Raw genomic sequence first — 14135 nt, forward strand, 5'->3', positions numbered from 1 at the left:
AAATAGAGCCCTTTATGGAGCTTATACTCTAGTAGGGAGATGTTAACATTTAAAATATTATATGATATATTAGTAGGAGATACATTTTATGGAGAATGAAGAAAGTAGAGATTTAGAATGTGGTTGTTTGCAATTTAAATAGGTTGTTTGGTCAAGGAAGGTGACATTTGAGCAGTCTTGAAAAGGTAATTTAGGTACTTAAATTTATCTAATTATCTAATTATTAACATGATATACCATTTTCAAATGTGGTAGCTCAGAACCAGTAATGTGTCCAAAAATCACGATTGTTTAGTGAGAGGGTGGAGAAAGAAATTTGGTCCTTGTTGCAGATAAAGGATGTTTTCCACTATATCTCACCAGGGCTTGGGAAACAAACATTTTTCTAGTGAGAATATGTGAATGAAATTCAAATGTCAACACTTGGGTGCCCTAAATGTTCCAGCCTTTTCAGATCACTCCTCTCTTTAATATTTGGAGGAAAAAAAGAAAGAAGGAAAGGAAGGAAGGAAGGAGGGAAGGAAGGAAGGAAGGAAAGAAGGAAGGAAGGAAGGAAGGAAGGAAGGAAGGAAGGAAGGAAGGAAGGAAGGAAGGAAGAGGTAGGGAGGGAGGAAGGGAGGGAGGAAGGGAGGGAGGGGAAGGGAGAAGGGTGGGAGGAAAAGAAAGACAAGAAAGAAATCTCCATATCCTGACTCTGATAGAATACCAAGTGGTCTTCCCTACTTAACCTCAAAGATCATAAAGCTCTCAGGAGCTCTTTCTCCAATTTTTGTTTCTTCCGGGTTCTCAATCCCCTTCGTGTCTCTCTTCCTTCAGTAATATTCTGTCATCCTGCCCCATTTTGAGATCAAAGATGAACACAGATTTTTTTTCCCTTTAATTAAATGATAAAACATCAATACAATACCAGTGATATAGGAGGTTTTCCCTAAAGGTTAGGAGAAAAGACAGGAACTACACTCCAGCACAACATGGCTAAAACTTAACATTTATTTGGGGGTCTAATGGACAGTATGGTGACTATAGTTAATAATATTGTATTATATATTGGGCAGTTGTTAAGAGAGTAGATCTTAAATGTTCTTACCCTTCCCTGCACCAAAAAGGGGTAATTATGTGGAGTGATGGAGATGTTATGGAATCCTACTGTTGTAACAATTTTGCAGTATATAAGTGCATCAAATCATCATGTTGTACACCTTAAACTTACACATGTTATATGTTATTATATCTCAACAAAACTAGAATAAATTTAACGTTTAATATTAATTATTTCCATTGTTAAAATCCCTTTGGCTCTCCCTTATACTGAGACAGTCTCACTAGTTTTGAGAAATGTCCCTGCCTCCATTCACATTTGTGTACCATTTCCTTGTCTTTACTCCTATGCCATGTCTCTAACATCATTCCCAAGGATAAAAGAAGAAAAAAAATTAATTAATTTGTAGGCAGAGTTTTTGCTTCTTCACTTTCTCCTCAAACCTAACCCTTCTATATTCATAAAAATACCAGCTAATCAAGAGACTTCTACAACAGAGCTCCAGGCCATGTCTTCTGCTCAAAGGAGGAATAGAAACTCTGGATTCGTAGTTTTTCTTTTTCATGATAAAATTCTTGGATGTGGTCCCTTCTTCATCAGTCTCTGTAAGAATTATATAGAATTATCTTCCTCAGGATAGGAATTATTCAATTTCCCTTGGAAGAGAAAAATGGGTGCAGTCCCTTTGTGTTTGAAAAAAAAGCGCAATAATTTCTGTTCAACTGTAGCTTGGCACACTAGTTTGTCTCCTAGGGGTTGGTTTGATAGGCATGATCATTGAGAGAAGAACTTTATGGGGAGGACTGCTTTCATAACCTGATTTAAGCAGCTTACTTACCATGTGGGAAGTTCTTTGAGTCACCCTTAATAATGTCCACTGGATTAAAAAATTCATTCATCATGTAAAATTATTAGAATGAGTTAATCTATCTGAGGCACAGTTCTGATCATGCCACTTCCCTGTCCAAATTCAAAACAAAACAAAATAACAGCCATGAAAAAGTAATATAGTGATAATGCAATCTCAAAATGGACAAGTCCTATCCATTTTCCTCCTTTCTGTCCTAGGCCAATGTAAACATGGTGTGCATAGCCTGCTATTAGGAATATTGCAACTGTGGTTCTTTTCCCTGGTTGCCCTATCCTTCCAATTCTTTACCCTTCCCCCCACCCTTACCTTGGTAGCATTCAATGTCCAACTGTTTTCCTCTTTTCCATTATAAATACTCTATGCCAGGTGCAGAACAATTTTACACTACAGAGCCTACTAATGATCACAACTACAAACCTAACCTATTAGGCAAGAGGGTAATTGAGTAGCTGGGCCTTGTTAAGGTAGTGTGTGTGTGTGTGTGTGTGTGTGTGTGTGTGTGTGTGTGTGAGTGTGTGTGTGGCAGGTGATGATGTCTACATTCTAACAAGGGTCCCAGCTTTACACTAAAGGAATAAAGTAGAAGTGGTTGCCTTGGAGGCCCCTGCAAGAGGGTGCAGGAGATACTGAGATTTCTCCAAAGAAGCACATTTTCCTTTGTTCTCCTATGTTAGTATTTCTGACATAGGGATGTACTTTCTAACTTACGTAGCCATTGAATGTGTTGGCTTTTTGTTTTCCCTGAAAGGTTATGAATAAATGGGTGTTATTCTTTGTAATCAGCATGAACCTTGTATAGAGTGAGTTTCAATGGGATAGACAGAGAGTATGAAGACACTGGATACTACCAAAGGGAGAAAGTGTAAAGAAATAGAAAATAACTGAGAATTAAATTAATATAGTAATGCTGTGCCTTATAATCAGCAAAATGTTGGAAGCAAGGAATACTTTACTGTGAGAGGCGTGAGGTTCACATCCCGAACCATTAGCCACTCTGCTTCCCCACTGTTTTGAAGTCCAAGACCAGTGGAAGCCATGTAGATAATACTGTTTCTTGATGAAGGTTAATTGAATCAGCAGTACTCATCAACGCTTCACCTACAAGCTTCCAGTATTTAACCTCTGGACTTCATTGATGTAATAATAGTCTTTTGAATTAATATTCACCAGACTTGTACAAGTTGTCCACATACCTCGTGGATTGAACATTAACACTTAATTGATGTTAATATTAAAGCATAAAATAGTTAAGCTTCTGAAAGCTGGAGCTCTGATTTTCTGCTGAGACTGTTAACGAATAAAAATCTGTTATATAATTAGAATACCCCACGGTACAAATTAGTAAAAGCCAAGGTTAAGACAAAATATTAAAGACTATTTTTCCCATTAACCCTGATTATATCAACTGTGTAAACTTAGAGGAGGAATTTAAACAACAGGACAGAGACAACTCCTGGCAGAGTTTTTGCACATTTCTTTGCAACTAAAAGCATATTTCAGCCATCAAAGCTTTGTGTGGTCAAATTCAAATCCATGGATCAAAGTAGGGAGTGCAGACAGTACCCAGACTAAACAAATAATCAAAGATTCATTCAGTTACTCAGATGTCAAAAACAAGATTAAAGTTTCCTCTGTTTGATAGGAAATATTTCTGGCCTTGGACATTATGGATAATTTTTGTCTTTTGTTTTTTGGATGAGTTCCTTACTTTCTACAATAGCTAACTATGTATAGGTACATAATAACTATGTACTGGGCACTCTGGACCAGGCCTTGTGCCTCTGCCTTCAATGAGTTGGTCATCTACAACTGCTGACTTGCTCATACAGACATACACATAGAGATTCTTTAAAATAGGTGAGGATATTCTCAGAGTAAAAACTGAGTACCAAGGGAGCCTGTTTCCTACAGGAGTTGGGGGAGAGAGCAGCAGGAGATGTGAGTCAGGGAAGGCTCCACAGAGCAAGGTATACATGAACTAGATCTTGTGGAACATACTGGTTTTGTAGGGATGGTGTTGGGGAAGACCTTTGAGAAGGCAGGAGAAACATGAATGATGTAGAGAAATTGTCCTCCAGAGGTTTGCTGGGGGTACTTTAGAACAATAAACAGAGTCTAATAGGAGCAGAATCAAGAATCCATTACTGTTTTGTAAATAAGTTCATTTGTATCATTTTTTTTAAATTCCACATGTAAGTGATATCACATATATTTGTCTTTCTCTGTCTGACTTACTTCACTTAGTATGATAATCTCCAGGTCCATCCATATAGCTGCAAATGGCATGATTTCATTCTTTTTAATGGCTAAGTAATATTCCATCGCATATATGTACTACATCTTCTTTATCCATTCACCTGTCAATGGACATTTATGTTGCCTCCATGTCTTGGCTATTGTAAACAGCGCTGCAATGAACATTGGGGTGTGTGTATCCTTTCAAACCATGTTTTTCTGCAAATATATGCCCAGGAGTGGGATTGCTAGATCATACGGTAGTTCTATTTTTAGTTTCTTAAGGAACTTCCATACTGCTCTCCATAGTGGCTGTACCAACTTACATTCCCACAAACAGTGTCGGAGGGTTCCCTTGTCTCCACACCCTCTCTAGCATTTATCGTTTGTAGATTTTTTTGATGATGGCCATTCTGACCAGTGTGAGGTGATAACTCATTGTAGTTTTGATTTGCATTTCTCTAATAATTAGTGATGTTGAGCATCTATGTGCCTCTGGGCCATCTGTATGTCTTCTTTGGAGAAATGTCTATTTAGGTCTTCTGTCCATTTTTTTGATTGGGTTGTTTGTTTTTTTGATATTGAGCTCATGAGCTGTTTGTAAATTTTGGAGACTAATCCCTTGTCAGTTGCATCATTTGCAAATATTTTCTCCCATTCTGAGGATTGTCTTTTGGTCTTGTTTATGGTTTCCTTTGCTGTACAAAATAGAAACAGATTCATAGACTTAGAGAATGAACTTATGGTTACCAGTGTGGAAGGCTGGGGGGAGGGATAGATAGGGAGTGTGGGATTGACATGTATACACTGCTATATTTTACATAGATAACCAACAAGGACCTACTGTATAGCACAGGGAATTCTGCTCAGTATTCTGTAATAACCTTAATGGGAAAGGAATTGAAAAAGAATATCTACATGTATATGTATATGTATAACTGAATCACTTTGCTGTACACCTGAAACTAACACAACAACATTGTTAATCGACTATACTCCAATGTAACATTAAAAAAATAAAAAAGAGGAAAAATAAAAATAATTTTAAGGCACATAAGAAAAAGAATCTATAACTGGATTCTTACCTTCTTTCTCTCATTTGTCCTGGTCTTAACTAAAACTTAACCTCTTTGTACAAGAGTTGTGAATGGGTCTAAATGAAGGAGAGACAGAAAAGATAAAACTGAGGACTACAAAAGATTTATTAATTATTGGTAAATTTATTTTCTGAAGCCTAGAGTCAAAAGAGAGTCAACTCTATTATGTTCCAGGGTGCTTCACTATAAGCACACATAATAGCTAATTATTGATCAGAAAAAAGAGGGTCAGAAAGTCAGAGACACTTAAAGACTCATCATAACCCTCTGAGGTGTTATTGTTCCATGTTCCAGATGAAGCTCCGAGGGGTTAAATATTTCATCAGCAATATCACAGCTCACTTAGGTTTGCACCAACTTGAGCAAAGGTCTCCTGATCCCTCGTTCTTTACTCCTTTTCCCCCACACCCACTGTCTCATGGAGTTGCAGGGACACACCTTCACCCTCCCTTACTCAGATGGAAGATACAGGTGATAGTTGTGTTGGCATTTAACAGATTCTGTTTCACTCATTAAAAATGCTGAGGTGGTGAACTTGTATCACTTCTATGGTTCCCAGTAATGTTTAACCTTAAGTTTAAAAAAATCTAGGAGATTAAAGAGCATGTTATCTGGCAAGTTCATTCCACCCCCAGTGGTTATTAATTTTGGAACACATCTGAATTCCTTCTCTGTGGCATATGCTTTAGCAGAGGAAAAGACAGCTCCAGGCCAGGGTCAGATTTCAAGTTCTCATCTGTTGGTACCACTACCAGATCCCTCTTTGTCATCAACTTTTGAGATCTTCCCTGAGTACAACTTGGTTTCCGAAGTGCTACACAGTGCCCCTGGTCATCATTCTCTTCACACAACCACAATCTCCTCTCCTGGAAAAGCGTCTACTCTACTGAGCTTTGCTTTTGGAAAGAACTTCTCCCTGAGACCAGGTTGAGAGCGACTCTCTGGTGCCATACTTCCCAGCATGGAGGTGAAGAACTTTGAAGTTTGGGATTATGTCGTCTTTGCAGCCCTCTTTGTCATTTCCTCTGGAATTGGGGTGTTCTTTGCCATTAGGGAGAGAAAAAAGGCAACTTCAAGGGAGTTTCTGGTTGGGGGACGGCAAATGACCTTTGGCCCCGTGGCATTGTCTCTGACAGCCAGCTTCATGTCCGCTGTCACTGTCCTGGGGACCCCGGCTGAGGTCTACCGCTTTGGGGCATCCTTCATCATCTTCTTCATTGCGTACGCATTTGTGATCCTCTTCACGTCAGAGCTCTTTCTCCCTGTGTTCTACAGATCTGGCATCACCAGCACATATGAGGTAAGACAACTACTTCCTTCATCTTCACTTTGGGAGGTAGTTGCTGTTTCCTCTCCACTTGAACATGTTTTGTTATTCTTGCTTTTTTCTCTAGTGATACACATTGTCTTGATGATAACACATGATAGTTGAAAAACACTCACTTATTTTCAGGGCAATTATACATCATGGGAAAAAATATTGCAGTGTTATTGGGGAAAGCTTAAGCTTTGGATACAGATACACTTGTATCCAAAGACATCTACAGACACCTACACTTTCCATCTGTAGAACAGAAATAACAAAGTCAAGCCCACCAGGCTACTTCAATGATTAAATGAGAACATGTAGGTAAACATCTAATATACTGTCTAACTTGTAGGAGATTCTCAATGAAGGAAAGCTGATGTTATTACTTGTATTATTATTAACATCAGTATTCTGCAAAGCACAAAGAACATTGTGTATTGTCACTTTTCAGCTAAGAAAACGGAGATACAGATAAATGACTTAGTCAAGGTTGTACAGTGGATTGTATAGTTTTAGTAAAACAGTTCAGTTACTACATTAAACCAATTGCAAATATATAACTGAGGAGATTTGAGACAGTACAGATAGAGGACATATAAGCATTTCATTGAATTTAATTTACATTTACCTTTGCCCTTTACATATTTTTTAAATTGTAGTACCCTAATAAGAAGAAATTCAGATTGTGTAAAGTACATATTTTGGGACTGCCTCTTTCTTTATAAGAATTAGCAGTGTGGCATTAAAAGGGGTTAAAAGTATGAACTTTAAACTCAGGCTACTTGGCTTTGAATACTAGCTCTGCTGCTTAACTAGCTGTATGACTTTGGGAAAATGACTTACCCTCTCTGTACCTGATTTTCACATATGTAAAATAAGAATAATAAAACTACCTATCTTAAAGAATTTCTGTAAGGAGTAAATGAGTTATTATATGCAAATACTTTTAACAGAGCCTGGCAAGTTGTAAATGCCATGGAAGAGTTTTATATTATTTATCATTATTGTTCTTGTTGTTGTTACAGTCCCCAAATTTCTACCAATCTCTGTATAGAAACTTGAATTTATGTTTATTTGTTCATCATCCATCTTCTGCTACCTAGCCATAGATATTCTTACCAGGATCTTTTGAAGTAGTTAAAACTGAAAGGGTAGAGTCTATTTCCCGACCTCTTGAATCTGGGATGGTGACTTGCTTGTGACTTGCTTTGACCAATATCATGTGGCAGAAGTGATGTGTGAATTGGGAGCTTAAGTCTCATGAGGCTTATAGCTTCTGCCTTTGCCTTCTTGGAATGTTGTCCTGATATAGCTATGTCAGGAAGTGGGTCTAGTTGTTCTAGCTTCTGGAGGATGAGTGAACAAGTAGAGAAGAACAGAAGCACACTGGCCGGCAGCCAACACCAATCACCAGACATGTGAGTGATGCCATCTTGGATTTTCTCCCCCAGCTGAACTTCCCATTGATTGCAGCCCCATGGCAGCCCTTGATTCAGGAGAATCAAGTAGAGCAATCACCCAGCCAATCCTAATAATTGTGAGAAATATTAAGTCCTTGGTTTTTAAGCCATTGAGTTTTGGGATTGGCAATAGCCAACTTATTTAAATGCTTTGATATGCAGGGGGATTTCAAGACTAATCTATGTCATCTGTGCTACTTTGTCACTATCCTCTCCCGTGTCAAAGCATAAGGAACTGTTCTCACCCTCAAGTTATAAATTAGACTCAACTCATTTGCAATATCATACATTTTCATTATCTCCACTTGGACAGTTTATAATTGGTCTCATCATGTTGTCTCCACTTCACTTAGAGTTATTTTCTTCTTTGTCTTATCAAACACTAATAGATCTTGCATGCTATTATTTACCCTTAACACTACCTGTGAGCTGATGTCTACCTGCTTTCTCATTTTTCTTGGACTTCTTAAGCTAAATAGTTTCTGAACTACTTACTTCTCTCTAATCCAGACTTTTTCATTATAATGCCCAGGCTACTACTTCTTCCATAGTGTTTTCTAAGCATAGATTATACACTTTTTTTTTCTGTAAATTGCTTTCCTTTTAGTTCTCCTTTAAATTACATTTGTGGCATTTTAGTAATTATATTTAAAATTTGAGAAATTAGGTGTGTAAGTATAAGATATCATTATTGAGTATTATTTCAGTACAGTAAATAAAGTGACAAAATATTTGTTGTAAATGGATATTTAGGGTGTGATATGGTCTAAACCAATGTTGTGAGGCCTTTTCAAGTCATTATAAGGATTGATGTTTACTCTCAGTGGGATGGGTCATTGCACTGTTTGGGCAGGAGAGTGCTGTAATGTGATTTGTATTTTAAGAACATTACTCTAGCTGTATGTTGAGGCTAATTATAAGGTTTTTACTGCTGAAGCAGGGGGTCTAGTTAGGAAGCTATTGCTGTAATCTAGGCAAGAATGATGGTATTAGCGTGGAGACAGAGGGGATAATGCAAGTGAAATTTTGAAAGGGTGGGGAGGAGGTGCCAGGATTCTTTTATGAATTGCATGTGGGGAATGAGACAGAAAGAGGAGTCAAGGATGGCTCCATGATACTTGAACCAACATGAAAAGTGGACTTATTTCCTGAGATGGAAAATAGTGTGGCTATATCAGGTTTGGGGTTTTGAAAATAGTCAAACATGATGGTAAATGTTACCTGTGCTATTTTTAAAAGCAAGCACAAAGCATGCAACTTTTCTGCTGAACTTCCATTTTTACTTTTGACTGTAGTTAAAACTATACACCGATCCAGGATGACCATTGGATACGTGAGTGAGTGAATACAATCTTTCAGATGGAGAATTATGCAGTTTGAATAGTCTCTTATTTCATGGATGAGAAACCAGAGGCTTAGATAACAGAGTGAGATAGTGGCAAAGCTCAAACTAGAATTCAAGGTGTCTTACTTCTGATCTAGTTCTTTTTTTTTCATATATATTTTTCTTAATACTGTCTCTCTAGTTTGACTGAATTGACTGAATTTAGAGGAACTAAACTGAAATGTTAAAACCATTGACTTTTGCTGATTCCTATAGCAGTTTTCTCACTACCTTTCCATTTTTCAGGAACAATTTCCCCTTTGCTTTCCTAGACTTCATATGCCAAACAGTCCCAAAGCCAATATCACATAGTTTGGGTTTTGTTACATTTCTCCACTTCTGATACCACATTTTATATCAGTTATCTATTGCTGTGTAACATACCATCCCAAAACAAATTTCTTAAACCAACAATTTTACCTGCTCACAATTTTGTGGATCAGTAATCTGACCTGAGCTCAAGAGAGTCTAGTAAGACAGTAAGGTTCTTCTGGTCTTACTTGGGGCCATCTCTGTAACTGCCATCAGCTAGTGGGTTGGTTAGTGGCTCGTTGGTCTAGGGGAACTCAGATGGGACAGCTTGTAGCATACTACACTTGGTTTCATCCTCTAGTAGGCTATCCGGGTTCTTCATGTGATGGGAAAAGAATCCCTGTCAACCAGAAGACACAGCTCATTACAAGCAATTTTGCAGTCTCCACTTGAATCATATTTGGTAGAAATATCACCATCTTAAGTTGTGTTCCCCCAGAAGCAAATTCTGAGACAAGGAGTTTAATGCAAGTCATTTTTGGGGGAAATGATTTTATTAAGCATTGGTAGGCAAGTGGCAAGTAAGACATGAAAAAAAAGGAAGCCAATAAAGTTATGCTTTTGAGCAGGTTGTTATTGTGAGCAACTGAGGTTCTAGCTCACTGGGGATTTCTGGGGGACAATACAGATCACATATCAGGGTTGGTCTCCTTGAAATAAAAATAACTGGGCTTTTTTGGTCCAACTTCCTTTTGTCATTGGCTGAAAGACAATGATAACACCCCCAAGCACTTCTAGTCTGTCCTGTGCAAGGGGTGAGATAAAGCCCTCAAGCAGAAAATCACAGTGCAGTTAGATGCTATCAACATGTACTGGGACAGAGAGTGCCAATAAGCTCCAGGGGTCACACCCACAATGACTACTACACTCACTAAGATCCCACTATGTTCCTGTCCCTGCACTTGATGTTATCGTACACTATACCATTAGATCCTACAAATGCCAATTTTAGAAAGAGGTGGCCATCATTTAGTGCAATAAACTAATCCTTCCAAGGACATGTGATTTGAACCCATGTTGTCTTCAGCTTAAAAGTTTTGCACTGTTTTTTATCCTATGATACCTGAGACTTTCAGTTTCTCTCTCAGTGACTTCCTTACTTCTTTAAAAATATTTTCCTCATACCTGGTGCCCTCAGTTACACATCCACTTGATTATTACCTGACTCACAGTGTACTGAATGTGTTGTCTGAATAAAGATGGTCTGAAAATAAGGTGGTTCTTCCCTTGGGGGAAGGGTTGAGCAGTAAATTGGGAGATGTGGATTAGTGTGAAACTGAGTCACAATTCTGTCAAGAGGAGTTTTTTCTAGGGTTTCAAAGAAGGTTCCACCTTAAGCCATCAATCAACACTTACTTATGTATTATTTCTAGGAAAAGGACACATCAGTAAACTTCTGGGTTAATCAAAATGATTTTTCTTAAATTAGATAAGAAAGAACTGCTACCAATTAGAAATTACTACCAAGAACTACCACCAGGATATTAAGTCCTCAAGTCATTTGCTACTTTTAACATTCATTTTGTTCATTCAGTACATGTTTATCATACACTGGAAGACAAATACTAGTGCCTTCTAGAATATTTGTTCAGGAATACCTTTCTTGACCTGCAACAGTAAATCAGATCCATCTGTTTAGTGTGTTCACACCTCCCTGTAGCTTTTTAGTACATACCATCACTGTAACTTTACTTTAGTATAAATTTGTTAATGGTCTCCTCTAATCTGTAAAATCCTTTGTGACATGAACTATATAATATTTGCTATCATTGTATAGCAGAATGCCATATAGAGGGAAAGTAATAAATATTTGTTAAATGAATGAATACATGAAAGACGAAGATAAAATGAATAAAATAAGACCCGGTTTACATGTACCAGGGAAAGTAAGTGTGGTAGGCTGAAAAATGCATCCTCCTCCCTCTAAAAATCATAATAAATGTTCTAATCCCAGGAACCTGTGACTGTTACCTTATATGGTTTAGAAAAAGAGATCTCTGTAAAGTTGAATAAATTAAGGATCTTGAGATGGAGAGATTATCCTGGTTAAACCAGGTAAGCCTTAAGTACAAGCACATTTATATGAGGGAGGCAGAAGGAGATTTGACAGACAGAAAGAAGAAAAGGCAGTGTGACCAAAGAGGCAGAGATTAGAGTGATAAATCTAAAAGCTAAAGGACTGCCTGCAGCCACCAAAAACCCCAAAGAAACAAATTCTTCCCTAAGACCTCCAGAGGGAGCAGAGCCCTGCCAACACTTTGATTTTGGCCCAGTGAAATTGATTTTGAACTCCTGGCTTCCAGCAGAACTGTAAGAGAACACAGTTCTGTTGCGTTAAGCCACCCAATTTGTGATATTTTGTTACAGTAGCCATACGAAACAAATACAGTAAGCTACGCGAATCCAACACTAAAATACAAGGCAGCAGGTGATCAAGTGTTATTACATATGAAAGAAGTTTAATATTAGTTGCCCTAAATGCTCAGAGGAGAAAGTATGAGTAGGAACAGGAATGGCAATTGGGCTATCCTTTTTTTTTGTTTGTTTTTTTACATCTTTATTGGAGTATAATTGCTTTACAATGATGTGTTAGTTTCTGCTTTATAACAAAGTGAATCAGTTATACATACACATATGTTCCCATATCTCTTCCCTCTTGCATCTGCCTCCCTCCCACCCTCCCTATCCCACCCCTCTAGGTGGTCACAAAGCACCGAGCTGATCTCCCTGTGCTATGTGGCTGCTTCCCACTAGCTATCTATTTTACGTTTGGTAGTGTATAAATGTCCATGCCACTCTCTCACTTTGTCACAGCTTATCCTTCCCTCCCCATATCCTCAAGTCCATTCTCTAAGAATTGGTGAATTTGGAGAGAGGGAGGCTCTCTCACACTGAAAATCTGCCTACACAAAGGACAAATCTGCGGAGTACAAAGCATGCTGGTTGAATTATACATAATGATTTTACGTGGAGAATAAATCATGTGAGGGTTAGTGATGTGAGCTAACAAGAAGGGTGTGGATCAGACAGTAGAGAGTTTAGAATGTCAAGCCTGGGATGTGCATTTTGTTTTGTCAATGATAGAGAGTCACTGGAAAGTTTGAGGAAAAGCATGACATGACCAGAGCTCTGCTTTAGGAGAATCAGTGCAGCAGGTGTGTGGTTGGTGGAATGAGTGGGCAAGGCTTGGAATTAGAGAGGTCAGTTAGGGGGCTACTGCATTGATCTGGGAAAGAGGAAAGGAAGGCCTGAGCTGAATCTGGGGATTGTGGGGATATAAAAGGAAATAATGGCTTTGGCATATCCACTAGGAAGAGCCCTGGATAATGAGCCAGAAAATCTGGTTTTTATTGAAGCAATAACAATTTAAAAATAAAAAACATTTATCTTCTCTGACCATCAAGGGAAGCTTGAGCAAAAATTGAGTTTTACTATATCTTTGACTTTAAATAATCCAAATTTGTTTCCTTTTCTCCCAAGTACAGATAGCGTAAAATCATGTTATAAACTAAGCACTAAACTCAGAGAAATACCAAGAAAACAGAAAACCTTCTTAGCAGCGCTTACATAAAAGTTGCTGATTCTTTGCACGTCCTTCTCTCTGTTCTTTCCAGTACTTACAGCTACGATTCAACAAGCCAGTTCGCTATGCAGCCACAGCCATCTACATTTTGCAGACGGTAAGGGGTAAGAGTTGCTGCAGAGGTGGATTGGGGAGTGACAAGTATGGGTTTGTTTATTTCAGGGGGCAATTAACACAATTAAAAGAAAGATTCAACACTAAGAAGAAACTACTTTCTTCTAGATAGCACTTTCAAGACAAATGATTATACCAAGGTATTTCCACATTTCATAGACCCCATATATCTGTACAAATAATGACAAACAAATATATATATAATAAACCACCAAGGGAAAAAAAGCTTTTTCTTAAATTTATTTTGAACTCTTATTTAACCTGTTCAAGTTGCTTTTGATATGAAATGATCTGGTAACTAATTCTGTTTTGTTTTGTTTTTTTACTAGTAAACTATGTTGAACCAGAAATACCCGTTTTGCTGAAAATCTGTTTAAGACTATACTCTCAAACCAATATTCCCACATTCCCCTTTTGGACTCCTCTCCTGGGTTCTAGGGTGCCCTTTTTCTGCCCCACACTTGCCTGTGGGACACCCTCAATGCATTTCCCGTGACTCACCAAGAACTTTCTGCTAGAAGCTAACTCCCTTCTCTTTTCTTAATCAAAACTCCCACTCACTGACTGAAGGATTTAAGAACAAGAAACTGCTCCTTGACCTGTCCATAGATATTTGTCTTTTAAAACCCCACATGGATCTCTAAATGGTGAAATTTCATTTAAAATTAAATGAGACTCCGTCCACTTCCATCAGTGTAGTGGCTGCAGGTCTGGGAGCTTGAAGATATACC

At 38.1% G+C, this 14135-nt stretch overlaps 1 protein-coding gene across 1 annotated transcript in view; it reads left to right on the forward strand.

Annotated features, from left to right (window-relative positions):
* Positions 1–6203: 6203 nt before the first annotated feature.
* Positions 6204–14135, forward strand: part of SLC5A12 (solute carrier family 5 member 12) — a 45089-nt gene continuing 37157 nt past the window's right edge. Inside the window, exons 1-2 of the mRNA XM_060157749.1 lie at positions 6204–6542; positions 13322–13387. Of these exons, the coding sequence (XP_060013732.1) occupies positions 6204–6542; positions 13322–13387 (405 nt within the window). The remainder of the gene's footprint in view (positions 6543–13321; positions 13388–14135) is intronic.

This window comes from Lagenorhynchus albirostris, chromosome 9 (assembly GCF_949774975.1).
Source record: "Lagenorhynchus albirostris chromosome 9, mLagAlb1.1, whole genome shotgun sequence".
Classification (NCBI taxonomy): Eukaryota; Metazoa; Chordata; class Mammalia; order Artiodactyla; family Delphinidae; genus Lagenorhynchus; species Lagenorhynchus albirostris.